The 12,659-nt window shown below is 37.1% G+C and overlaps 1 protein-coding gene across 1 annotated transcript; it reads left to right on the forward strand.

Moving 5' to 3' along the window:
* The first annotated feature begins 4,859 nt into the window (after window positions 1–4,859).
* Window positions 4,860–10,083, forward strand: LOC107037493 (nuclear cap-binding protein subunit 3). The gene is made up of 7 exons (XM_015256062.1): window positions 4,860–5,119; window positions 5,282–5,552; window positions 5,987–6,138; window positions 6,785–7,120; window positions 7,631–8,046; window positions 8,668–9,074; window positions 9,803–10,083. The coding sequence occupies exons 2-7, from the start codon at window positions 5,287–5,289 to the stop codon at window positions 9,924–9,926; spliced, it is 1,701 nt and encodes a 566-aa protein (XP_015111548.1). The 5' UTR covers window positions 4,860–5,119; window positions 5,282–5,286; the 3' UTR covers window positions 9,927–10,083.
* The last annotated feature ends 2,576 nt before the right edge of the window (window positions 10,084–12,659 follow it).

The following is a 12,659-nucleotide window of genomic DNA, read 5'->3' on the forward strand; positions in this document are numbered from 1 at the left end:
TGAGATCTATTTTCGTTCATTAAATGGTCGTATATTTTTTTAATTTCTAATATATATGGGTTGATGTGTGGATCGAAACTTATGGATTCCAAACTCTGTATGACACTGAGGGAGTCCGAAAGAATAAGGTGGTTAAGCTCCTTATGTTCAGAGACTATATCTAGGGCTAGCTTGAGCGCAATACATTCCGCAGTGTAAACTGAACAATGGTTATTAAGTATGATGGAGGTATTTAGGTTTAAATCGGGACAATGGCATGCAGCTCCTACAAAATCTGTGTCTGGGTCTTTACTTCCATCTGTATAAATAACATTCCAACCCTCATATTGGTTTGCAAGCTGAGACTCCAGGGCTTTGTCAGGGGAAGGCGAGGATTTAATATCTATACCCAAATTGCTTGCTGTTTCAATCGATGTAAATACACTATCATACTCATTTATAAATATTTTAAAATTTAATTTTTGGTCGAAGTGTAATCCTAGAAATTTTGCTGTTGGTGATGAATTAATTTGGAGCTGACCTATTCTAATACGAGTACTCTCCGGTGGTGAGCCTTTCTTACTGAATCGAAGTACAACTGTTTTTTCAGGGGCAATGCTAAGTCCTAATGTTTTTAAGTTATAAATGAGTTGATCAATGGATTCTTCCATCACAATTCGATCTTTCTCAAGGTTCGCAGTACGAAGATATAGACCTATGTCATCTGCGAAGAGTGACGCCTCAATTCTAGAATTTAATTTTCTCAAAATATTCCGCGTGTATAACGTGTATAATAGGGGGGAGAGTACCCCACCTTGGGGCAACCCTTTATACGTATTACGAGTATTACCTCCTAGTACTTCGCAATGCAAAATTCTCTGGTGCGTAATAAATTTAATAAACTTTAGGATAGAGTTAGAACAGCCAATCTCAGCAAGTATCTCGATTAAAATATCTCCAATTACGTTATCAAAAGCACCAGTGACATCTAAGAAAACAGCTAATACCTGTTCTTGATCCCGAAATGCATCCTCAACGTGCAGAGTGAGATTAACTAAATTATCCCTACACGATAGACCTGGTCTAAATCCCGTTTGCGCAAAAGGAATTTTACCATTGCGCTCAACCCACCACTGGAGCCTATTCTTCAAGATAGTTTCAAATAGCTTGAGAAGGCATGAGGTAAGTGCAATCGGTCGGACCCCAGAATTGTTGGCTCTAGGAATAAAATGAAGATACGTGTCCATCCACTCCGGTGGATATTGCCCTGAATGATGAATATCGTTGAAAATATCAAGGAGAATTAATTTTATTTGTGCAGGTAATTTAGTGAGCAGGATGTAATCGATTCCGTCTGGCCCCGGCGCTGATTTTTTATTACGATGGTGTAACGCATAATTTAGTTCATCAAATGAGAATGACTGATCGAAAATAGGATTGGCGTCTGTAACGGGGATGCTTTTGGGGTCTGCTGGACAGCCCTCTGGACTCAGCTTGCACACCGTTTGCAGAATTCTTTTCTGCGTTTCAATATTGTCTCTAGGAGTATTATTTATATTTATCCAAGATTTTTTTAAGACCTTACATGTATTCCATAGATATTTGATATTGGTTCGAACATTCAGACTCTCAGAAAATTTTCTGAAGCATTGCTTCTTTTTTTGTTTAAATGTTTTCTTGGCGATTGCAATTGCTTTTTTGTACTCTATCAGGTCTTTAAGTGTTTTAGTGTATCTCCATTTTTTATAACTAGCATGTCGCAATCTATATACTTTAGCACATTCCTCGTCCCACCATTTTACTGGATTTCTGTGTCTATGGGGTGGAACCGATTTTTTTTCAGGGGTGCATTTAGCCACATTCGCAACAATAATATTGATGAAATACCTGTATTTCTCGATGGGACTGAGTTCTTCAAATGCAGGTGTTATCAATACTACAAATGATTTGGTTAATAATTGTGTTAGTTTATCCCAATTCGTTCGGACCGATGTAATCTTATGCGATTTTTTAACGTATTGCGTCTTTTGTACGTTTTGTGTGTATAGCGGGTAGTGATCAGAGCCCCAGTTCTCCCCATGAACACTGACAGAGACAATATCCGCAATTTCTGGGCTACTCATGACTAAATCTATATTAGACATTTTTCCTCTGTAAATATCTATGTGAGTTATCGTATCCGTATTATGCAGAAAAATGTAATTTTTCTCTATACAATCATAGAGCCTGTGCCCGTCAGGAGAATTTTTTTGACAGTTCCATGCTCCATGATGAGCATTAAAATCTCCCATAAATAAATAATTATCGAGTGATCTGTATACATCTACTATCTTCTGCCATTGCTCACGATCAAGACTGACCTCCGGATTCCTATAACAAACTAATATATTTATTTTTGGAACAACATTATTAATTTCAAACGCGGCTAGCTCAACACTAGGATGCGGATTAGTAACGTTAGTATGTATTTTAATAGATAGACAATTTCTCGTTAGTATGATGATGCCACCACACTGCTTGTCTTTATCAACTCGGCGTGTATTAAAACCTGGAAACTTATAGCGCCGCTCATCCATCGGGTTGATCTTGGTCTCCACTCCAGTGAAAATGTTCAGGTCCGTCAGCGCTCGTTCAATATCTTCTCGGTGACTGTTAAACCCTCTGATGTTCCAGAACATGACTCTCAAATTGCAGTGCAACACTGCAATGTCCTTTTGATGTTCGTATTGTGTATGGTTCATGACGTCAGTTGGTTTTGAGAGGATGCTGTGAGATATCCATCTTCTTCGGGATTCGTGGTGATGTTCTCTAGTTTGTTGGCCATGCTCGTCATTCTTCCCTTGAAGGTGATATCATCCACGTATGGATACAGATAGCGGATGGTGGTGAGAATCTGGAATGGATCCTTGCCGATTTCATCAGCAAGCTTACGGACGTCCTTGGTATCAAATGACTTGTCAATTAAATCAATAAATTGCTCGTAGTTTAAACAATAACCATCAGGATTTTTCTTCATTATCCTGGCTGCTCGTGGGGAGTGGCCGCGCATGAATTCTGAAGTGAGAAGGCGAGCTTTCCCATTTTTTGGTTTTTTATTTTTCCTTTTTGTTTGGCCTTTGGGTAGCTCGAAATCTCCGTCTTCATCTTCCGTGTTGTTGTCTGGTGTGTATGAATCTTTTTCCACTACAGATATAGTGCGTTTTACTTTCTTTTGGACCTCCGTGTCCATGGGCTCCTGAGATACGATTAACGGATTATCCTCAGTAATCCCATTGTTATCATCTACGGCACCGATGTTCGTGTTTACTTGTTGCTGTGATATAGTTTCATCCGTTTGGTCATTTAATTGATTTGCTTCCGGGCTTGATGTCAAAGGAGTGCTATTATCCCTTTGTTGCTCTAGTCTGTAGGCCATACTCCGTTGTGGTTTTGCTGCTGGGCCTTGCGGGCAGTGCTTAGAGATATGCCCCGTTTTGTTACATTTGTAGCAGGCATTACTGTCAACAACAACTGTAATCATATACTGAGTACTTTGATGAACAACTTTAATCTCTTCTGAAATTTTCATAACATCCTCTTCTTTAATTTGAAACTGCCTTCTAGAACTTCCCACTGTATATATCCCCCTCGATTAAGGCTGAAATTGAGGGTGGAGATTTTCGTCACTGGGGTTAATCTGCAGTTCTCTAAAGGCATTTTCAATTGCTGCATGCGGTCATTTTGGAGAAACATTTGACAATATAACTCTTCTGGATTTGGCTTTTTCTGGGAAGATAACTAATTTGGTATCGCCGATGAAAACATTAGTATTGGGTGATGTGAGTGAATCCGCTAGATCAGCAGATTTAAGGTACATGGATACTCTGTTTCCTGGAATTCTGTGGGCTGCAACTACACTCGAGGGTCCCAGTATGTCCCCAATTGCATAAATGTAATCCTTCATCTGCACACCCTGAATTGCACTAATTACAGCGCCTTGTTCCTCAGTCGGAAAATGCTCCTGGATTTGCGGTTGACTGGTTGCTTGTGCAAATGTTCTCGGTTACTGTGATATTGGGCTTGGGGCAGCTGCACTGCTGCATGTCATTATTTCCTCCAAATCATCCATAGTGGGAGTGATTGGAAAATGGTGGTAATCGGGCAGGCCGCCCAATATTAGGGCTAAACTAGTTGTCTTGTAAACTTTCCACTGTATACACCTTTACACGGAGCGATTTCAAAATACGTCCTCACTCGTCGAAGGTTCAAACAGAACTCCATGACAAAATATTAGAGCGCTTTTCTTGACCTGGTTTTTCTCCAACTTATCTGAATGAGTTTCTTCAAAATTACTTTTTTTGTTTTTATGACGTTTTTCTTAAGAAAAACGTCATAAAAACAGAAAAAAGTAATTTGAAGAAAAACGTCATAAAAACAAAAAAAAGTAATTTTGAAGAAACTCACTCAGATAAGTTGGAAAAAAACCAGGTCAAGAAAACCGCTCTAATATTTTGTCATCAGAATGTAGGGATTTCAATTTCTGAAGATAAAGTCTTGATGTTAATTATGACACGTGTCAAAAAATTGAGTGAGAATGAAGTAAATATTAATTCCCCGAGACATAAATCAAGAAATTTCTAGAGTTGCGAGATAATCTTGAAATAGTTATTGCGAATTTCCCTAACAAGTAAGATTTGTCTTCATTGATTCACTGAATCTTAAAAATATTTTAAATATTTTTATTTATGATTTAATGCAGTGTTTTACTTGAACACGTAGTATTTTTTGAATTTGCTGACGGGGTTACCAATTCCTGACCGATTGAGATTCTAAAGGTAGTAACGATTCCCACATTACCGGCCATCAATTAAACAGTTTGTCCAATAACGCGTGGGTTTGTTTTCGAGAGTATTGTATTGAGGAGATTAGCATTGTCGTTTTATTGTTTTTGATAGGATTTACGAGTCATTCAAGCGCAATGTTATACAATTCTTCATTCACCTTTCGTCATCATTTATTAAATCCAATGAACCCGTATAACAACAGTCCATTTTGATACAACATTTTTTTCTATGGCCGGGGAACTTTTCCCCTCGGAGTGCTTTGTGACAGCACTGCATTTGGCTTTCGGATACGAGGATATCAGCCAAAAAAACGGCAGGTGAGAGGATAATGACGTCACAATTTTCCTCTAATCTCCGCGCGTCGCAGCGCGCAGTTGAGTTGGTTGTTCCCAGTTGTTCCTTGTTCCAATGTTCCAAACCTCAAAAACAGTAAGGTCCGGTGGTGGGAAAGTTTTTTTTATTATACTGGAACATCACAGAGAGCATGGAGGAGCCGATGGAAGTGGAGACGACGTTCAGGGAAGAGGAGAGCGGCGAGGACGTCGGAGGGACTGCTGATAGTGACGAGGGTGTCATTGAGGATGACAATTTTGTTGTGGAGACTCGACATGAGAATAAAGGCGGTGCATTCACCACTGGAATTGATATTTTTGGGGAGGAGGAGCGGAGGAAGATGCAGGAGAGGGCCAAGAGGTTTGGACTCAGCAAGAATGACGGAGGGCTGGAGAATGAGGAGGAGCTGTACTCCAGGTGAGTTGGATCTAGAGTTATAATGTCGTTTCTTTTTGGGGATTGGTTAATAGGCAAAGTTACAGTGGAGGAGGTTTTTCTCTATCTGCAATTCAGTAGCGAAGTGGTAAAACGGTACAAGTCAATTTTGACTATTCACCCGTTTTCAATGAATCTCTCACAATCTAAGAGAGATGGCAAAATTTTTGTTATAACCTTTTTTTGTAGAGCCGATTGAGAGCTACAAAAAATGTGATTACGAAAATTTCGCTATCTCCCTTAGATTCCGAAATATTCCTCGAAAACTCAACTGGGAGATGAGTCGACTTAAACCGTTTTACCACTTCGCTACTGAATTGTTCTCGAGATATTGGAAATCGAAAAGTAGTCCAGCAAATTCTGAACTGTCACGAGAATTCGCTGCGAATTCATGAATTCCTGGTGCTTTTGCATAGCATGGGAGTCGACGAGGACAACGAAAACAGCAAGCACATAAGACTCAACGTTCTACACATGAGGGGAACCGAGGAGATGAGCACCAAAGACGTCTTCAAGTACTTCGAGCACTACCCAGCAGCGGCGATCGAGTGGATCAACGATGTTTCCTGTAAGAGTGATAAATTCCCTCCGTTTTCTCCTTCCGAAACTTCATTCCATCATTATTTGCATAAATTCTCTCAAACAAAGTGACCTCTTACGTAGAACGGAATCCCTTCATTTATCTTTAAATATTTTATGTTTAGCATGGAGAGCTTATCTACGGAAATTGTGATCCTCACATTCTGATCATACATAAACATAAAATCACTTTTGTGCCGTGATAATCTTGATACACTTTTTTAACACCTAAACACTACTCTCTAGTATCTCAAGGTACTCTTAGTCAACTTTGATCATTCGCCTGTTTCATTATGCATTTTATTCATCTCTTCATCAATTTACAGCTAGAAATCTCTACTATTGTTGGCCTTCAACTCGTTTTCACTCTATCGATTCCACATTTTTACTGCATCTCTTGCTCATTGCATCCAGGCTACGATTTTCATCTCTTTTAATTTTTTTTTCTTTGTAATCGGAACTTACTGGGTGTTATTTCTCCTCTTTTTGATAATTAATTCTTTTTCTTCTCTTTATTGTTAATAATTCATTTATATTTCTCACTTAATTTTATTTTCATCGAATTTCGAGGGCAGCACGTTGGTTTCATTAGTCTTTGCAAAAAATGTTTCATCAAATTAATTTTTCTTCATTAGGTAACGTCGTGTGGCTGGACAATGTTTCTGCAGCCAGAGCTCTCCTGGGTCTCTCCAAAAGAATAATCGGTCTTCGGGATCACCTGGAAATCCAGGAAAAAGGAAGATACACGCATGAAGACAACTTGATCGAGGTCGACGACCCCAAGAACGAAAGCACAATCAATCTGAAGGATGTTGAGTGCCCTCTCCCTCCAGGGTTATGGCGGAAGGGGGTGGATTCGCCGAAATCTAAGGGCATCTTCCTCAGGTTCGCTACTAGGAATGATAAGAAGCAACCGAGGGCTGAGAAGATGAGTGAATACTACAAGAAATATGGAAATCCCAATTTTGGAGGTGAGCAATTATTTTTTTGTGACTTGGATAAAAAGTCTTTTACTAATACGGACAAAACTAATCGGTTCAGGAGGAAATGTCGTAGGAACTTTTTGTGGGAAAATTAATTCTCTATAAAAAATGTCTTTTGACATTTTTAAATAAAATCACTCGCCACTGAGATAATTGCAGATTTACCAAGAGCAGTAAATTGATAAATTGTAATTAATCAAATTTCATGTTTCTAATTAAGTTTAATGATCTCGGTAGTGAGGGATTTTAGAAGAAAATGTCACACAAACTTTTTGTAGAGAATTAAATTTTCTGTGAAGATGTCTTGTGGTATTTTCTGCTAAACCTAGTAGGAGCAGAGATATTCACAATTTAGTTGAGACATAATTCTCTTGTTCCCCTCAATTTAGGTTTCTTATTTTTTTATATCATTTCGCAAGAGACCTAGATTAATTTCCAAGATTTTTTGTATCAATCCTCCATTTTTTATTAACCTCATTCATGATTTTTCTCCATTAGGAATGAGGGGAATACTAACAGAATCCCGAAAGAGGCAATACAAACAAATAAGAACTGTGAAACCCCGAAGATCGAGTGAAACCTCAGAAAATGATGAGAAGGAGAGAGGGAAGAACCCCTGGGGGGAGTTGTCTGAGAACTGGGGTGCACATGAGGATGTGGAGGACAACTACATAAGGAGAGGGTTCTCAGAGCGGCCGGAACGAGGGAATGTGAAGGAGAGACTGGGGTTGAAGCCAACGAAAGAAATCGAGAGGAGAGAGGTGGTGGTGGAGGTGAGTTCCTCCGAGGATTCAGGGAGCAATGACAGTGAGGAGGAGTGGGCGAAGCGCAGCAAGATCCCCAGGATGAGGATGCACGCCGATGACGAGGAGGAGAAGGTGAAGAAGAAGAAACTCAAAGAGTTGACCAGAAAGGTGATCATTCGTGTTTTTTTTTGGGGTAGCAAAATTTTTCAATTCGCGATAGCTCGACAACAGTCGCAGATGGAGGACAAATTTTTGCATGAAAAATGTTCGTCCTTTCGTGCTGAACATTTTGTTTGTTGAATGTTTCTCTCTATCTCTGACGGTTCTCCCAATAAATTCAAAGAAAGTTGATAAAGAAATCAGGAATGGAGTGGGAAAACGAAAAAAAATCAATTTACACTCAGTTTTTGAGATTGAAGGCAGATGGCAAAATTTTCATGATGATAAATATATTGGGATTGAGGGAAGGTCACGCAGTGTTCTCACAAGAATTCCCCCAGCTCCCCTAGACTGCAAGACATTCATCAAAAACTAAAATGCAACAAGAAAAATTAATTTTATAATTGGTCAATCAATCTTCACATTTCAATCGCCGTTTACACAATAATAATCACAGGCAGCATACGAGTCAATAATTGAATTCCCCTCCAATCCAAGAAAGAAAATTATTTCGTGAAATTGAAATTCATCCACTCTGTCTCTTCTTCACCTAAAAAATTGAATTGCGGAATTAATCATCGGCTTCAGCTGAAAAATTGAAAAATCATCCTCAATAATTGAAATTTCCAGAAGCAGGAGGAAAGCGCAGACTTGAGATCGCGCCTAGGACGAAGGAAACCCCCTCCGATTTATCGAGAGGACATTCAAGTGATTGTGACAAACACCCCGGAGAAATACAGATCGAGAAGAACTGTAGAAGAAGAAGAGGAAGAAGAAGAGGAAGTGGAGGAGGTCGAGGAAGACGAGGTGGAGGACTCTGAGAAGGAGGAAGGGGAGTGGGAGGAGGTGGAGGGGCCATTCGAGGAGGAAGACGAGTCAGAGTCCAGCAGCAGTGACAGTGACATCTCCGAGAAGGAGATCCAGGGGCCAAAGGGGAGTGTAATTAAGGTCGTTCCAAGGTACAAGCCCAGGGTGGCCTCCACTGTCTGGGCGAGGCTCAATGTCAAGGGTCAGAGTGATAATTCACAGGCCGATAGGTGAGGATATTAATTAATTAGGGAAGGGAAAACTTTTTTTATTAAGTATTTTTTTATTCACTTCCGTTTATTAACTTTTTTTTTATTACTGGGAGTACGGATGAGAATAATAATTTTCCGTTCAGGAGAATGGAAAAATATTGAGAAGTTTTGATGGCGAAAATTTGTGGATTATCTTTCGAACGTGATCTTGGTTGTTGTTTTTTTATTTTGATAATCTGAAATGATCTCCAATTGCCATTCAGTTTTACATAGCCCTGGAGTCTCCAAAAATTATGATTGTACAATCAAGAAAACGTTGAAAAAAAGCTGAACATTTTCAGAGAGTGTTTTTTAATAATATTGGGAAATAAAGCCAATAGGGAGGAAATTGCAAATTAATAATTTGATGTATCTAATGGCTGTTAGGTCGTCATTTGTCACATTAGAACTGGCTGTCAGATCGTTATTATCCATTCACTATTTCCTCTCTATCGGACTTATTCCTTAATTTCTATTAAAAACGCTCTTTGAAAATGTTCAGTTTTTTTTCTACTTCTTTTGATTGTACAATCATAATTTTTAGGGACTCCTGCGAGATGTAATGTCCATTGGAAATTGTGATATTTTACATTATGAAGATGGAAAAACACCCGGGCCTTAATTGATTATTTTTTTGCTAATTAAATGAGCAATATATTAATTAATTGGACGTTTAATTACTTAATTAAGTCTTTCATTATTTTCAGTGGAAATTCCAGAAAATTAAAAGCAGATTTGAGATCTCGACTGGGCCATCAAAAACGAGAGAGATCTCCACTGAGAATAGAAGTGAAAAATGAGAAATATAAGCGGAGAGATGACGCTGTATAAATTTTTATAAAAATTTTTCCAATCACAAAGAAAAGATACTACATTTAAAGAAAGTTAAAATCATGCTGAGAGAGATTTTTTCACGAGTAATTAACGAAATGAGGAAAATGGTGATGACGATGAAAGCACAATAAAAGAGATGAGTATTGAATGAAAACAGGAGCACAGGCATGTTATTTCGTTGATTCTCTTCCCAATTCCTTCATAAAAAATGCCGCGAGCATCATTTTTTTATTCATTTGACATCCTCGACATTCCTGATGAAATAAATAATTTATTGGAAACGTATTGAATTCAATTGGTCAATAAAACCACTTTAATTTCAATTAGCACAATAATACTTTGAATAATGCAATTTTGTCTCGTCATTACAGTAAATTGACAATGAATTTTTGTTTAATACATTTACAATTCACATTGAGTAACAATAGTTTTATTTTTTAATGTTCTGAAGGGGAAGAATTAATCAATAATTCATAAATAAAATTCATCAACTCATCAATTAATCCATCATCAACTTTTCTATTGGTAATTAACAATTTAGTTGAAATTTTTGGAATTTTATGTGGATCAAAGTAATTGATAATCGCCAAGGTAATTGTTCTTCGTCATCAAAAATCCCTGTATGATCTTTGATGAGTATCACTAATTGAAGGAATTACCACTGAAACACCTGAGGACAACAGGAATTCAGCCATCGTGCACCTTAATGGAGTGCACAATGACAAATAAAATTATCTCAAGTGCAAGAAATACTCAGAGCTACATTCATAGATTTCGTTTAATCCTCGTTATTTCAATGAACAATTGGTTTATCACTCGTTTCATCACTGTGATTACAACCACATGAATTCAAAAAATCGCTTTTGTGCCGTGATAATCTTGATACACTCATTCATTATGCATTCTAGTACATTTGGAGTGAAGGATTTTGGATTTTAATTTGCTTATGGGGAGATATCAGATGTGAACTGGTGAAACGAGACGAATTAATTAGTTTTTCGAATTGAAATCGATACGTCTCGTTTCAAAACTTCATCAATCACTTGGAGATAGAAAATGATCTTGAATCAATGATCTCTGGGGTAAATAAACTCTCCAATAAACCGAGGAGAATCATCAAACTGGCACATTGTCCTGGGAAGACAAGTCACAAAACCGTTGAAAAATGTCACTTTTTTAACACCTAAACACTACTCTCTAGTATCTCAAGGTACTCTTAGTCAACTTTGATCATTCGCCTGTTTCATTATGCATTTTATTCATCTCTTCATCAATTTACAGCTAGAAATCTCTACTATTGTTGGCCTTCTACTCGTTTTCACTCTATCGATTCCACATTTTTACTGCATCTCTTGCTCATTGCATCCAGGCTACGATTTTCATCTCTTAATTCTTTTTTTTCTTTGTAATCTGAACTTGGGTTTTATTTCTCCTCTTTTTGATAATTAATTTTTTTTCTTCACTTTATTGTTAATAATTCATTCATTTATATTTCTCACTTAATTTTTTTTCATCGAATTTCGAAGGCAGCACGTTGGTTTCATTAGTCTTTGCGAAAAATGTTTCATCAAATTTCTATGAATGCAGCCAACAAATCAATTTTTTCTTCATTTTTTTCAATTTTCGAAGTTGATTTTAATCGATTTTCCGTCGAATTAATCAGTGAAAATTCAAGTATTTAATTTTTGGTTCATGGAATTACGGGAATCTAGTCTAGGGCTTCTGCATCTCACTCTCTTCTTTCCCTTTTTTCGCTTTTGCGATTAATTTTAACACTGACAAATCGTAAGTAGATGAAATACTTGATTTTTTTATTATTCTCGCTCAATTTTTGGTTCCAATTCTTGAGATATTGAGATATGAATTCAGCAACAACAACAAATACACATACATAACGTTTAAGTATATTAGGCCAGAAGATATTCGATAATTAGTTATATCAATTGATTTTTCACTAGAATTTTTAATTATGAGGGTTCAAGGAATTTTTTGGTGGAAACGAGATTTTTCTGTAATTTATTCCAAATTATTTTGAAAAAGAGGGGCTGTAGAGAAAAATGTCAACTGATTTTCTTAGAGAATTAAATTCTCTTAAAAAAATATCTTATAACATTTTTCTCTAAAACCAATAGCTTTCAAGAAAATTGCGTAATTAACAAAAAAGTTGAATTTTACTTTTTACGTTTTTCCATTTTAGCCATTTTGTAAAATCTCATTATCTTCATAATCAGTGATTATAGATGAAAAAGCCACAAGACCTTTTTCGTAGAGAATTTAATTTCCTGCAAAAATTATTTGTGACATTTTGCTCTAAATCAACTCATTACCGAGGTGGACGCAAAATTAACAACTACAAATATCTAATTCGTGTTTTTTTTCTATTTTGAATTAATTAAAAAATTAATTAATCTCGAATGATTAACGAAATAATCATTATGCTGAAGAAAATTCACATTTTATCATTGAAAAAGCGATGGCTCGTCAATGTCTCGTAATTTTCATGTATTTTCACTATTACTCAGGATAAACTCCCTGTAATCTAAAAAAACCTTGAAGCCTCATTTTTTTTCTCATGCCAATCAACACACAAGAACGAGTGCGCGTTCACCTCGTGTTGTATTATTTTTCTTCTCGTTCACTCAGAAAAAAAGTTGCGAGTTGATAAATAGCCTGAGATGATCAATACATATTTATAATATTTTTTTCCCATTTTTCTTGATTATCCTTTTC

The sequence above is a fragment of the Diachasma alloeum genome, unplaced genomic scaffold (genome assembly GCF_001412515.2).
Source record: "Diachasma alloeum isolate Michigan unplaced genomic scaffold, Dall2.0 Dall_scaffold_00255, whole genome shotgun sequence".
Classification (NCBI taxonomy): Eukaryota; Metazoa; Arthropoda; class Insecta; order Hymenoptera; family Braconidae; genus Diachasma; species Diachasma alloeum.

Excerpts from the sequence above, each read along its gene's own strand:
- LOC107037493 (XM_015256062.1), top strand. The coding sequence starts at position 5,287 with ATGGAGGAGCCGATGGAAGTGGAGACGACGTTCAGGGAAGAGGAGAGC. Across the intron at positions 6,139-6,784 it reads GTGGATCAACGATGTTTCCT|GTAACGTCGTGTGGCTGGAC; the intron begins GTAAGAGTGATA and ends TTTCTTCATTAG. Across the intron at positions 9,075-9,802 it reads GATAATTCACAGGCCGATAG|TGGAAATTCCAGAAAATTAA; the intron begins GTGAGGATATTA and ends CATTATTTTCAG.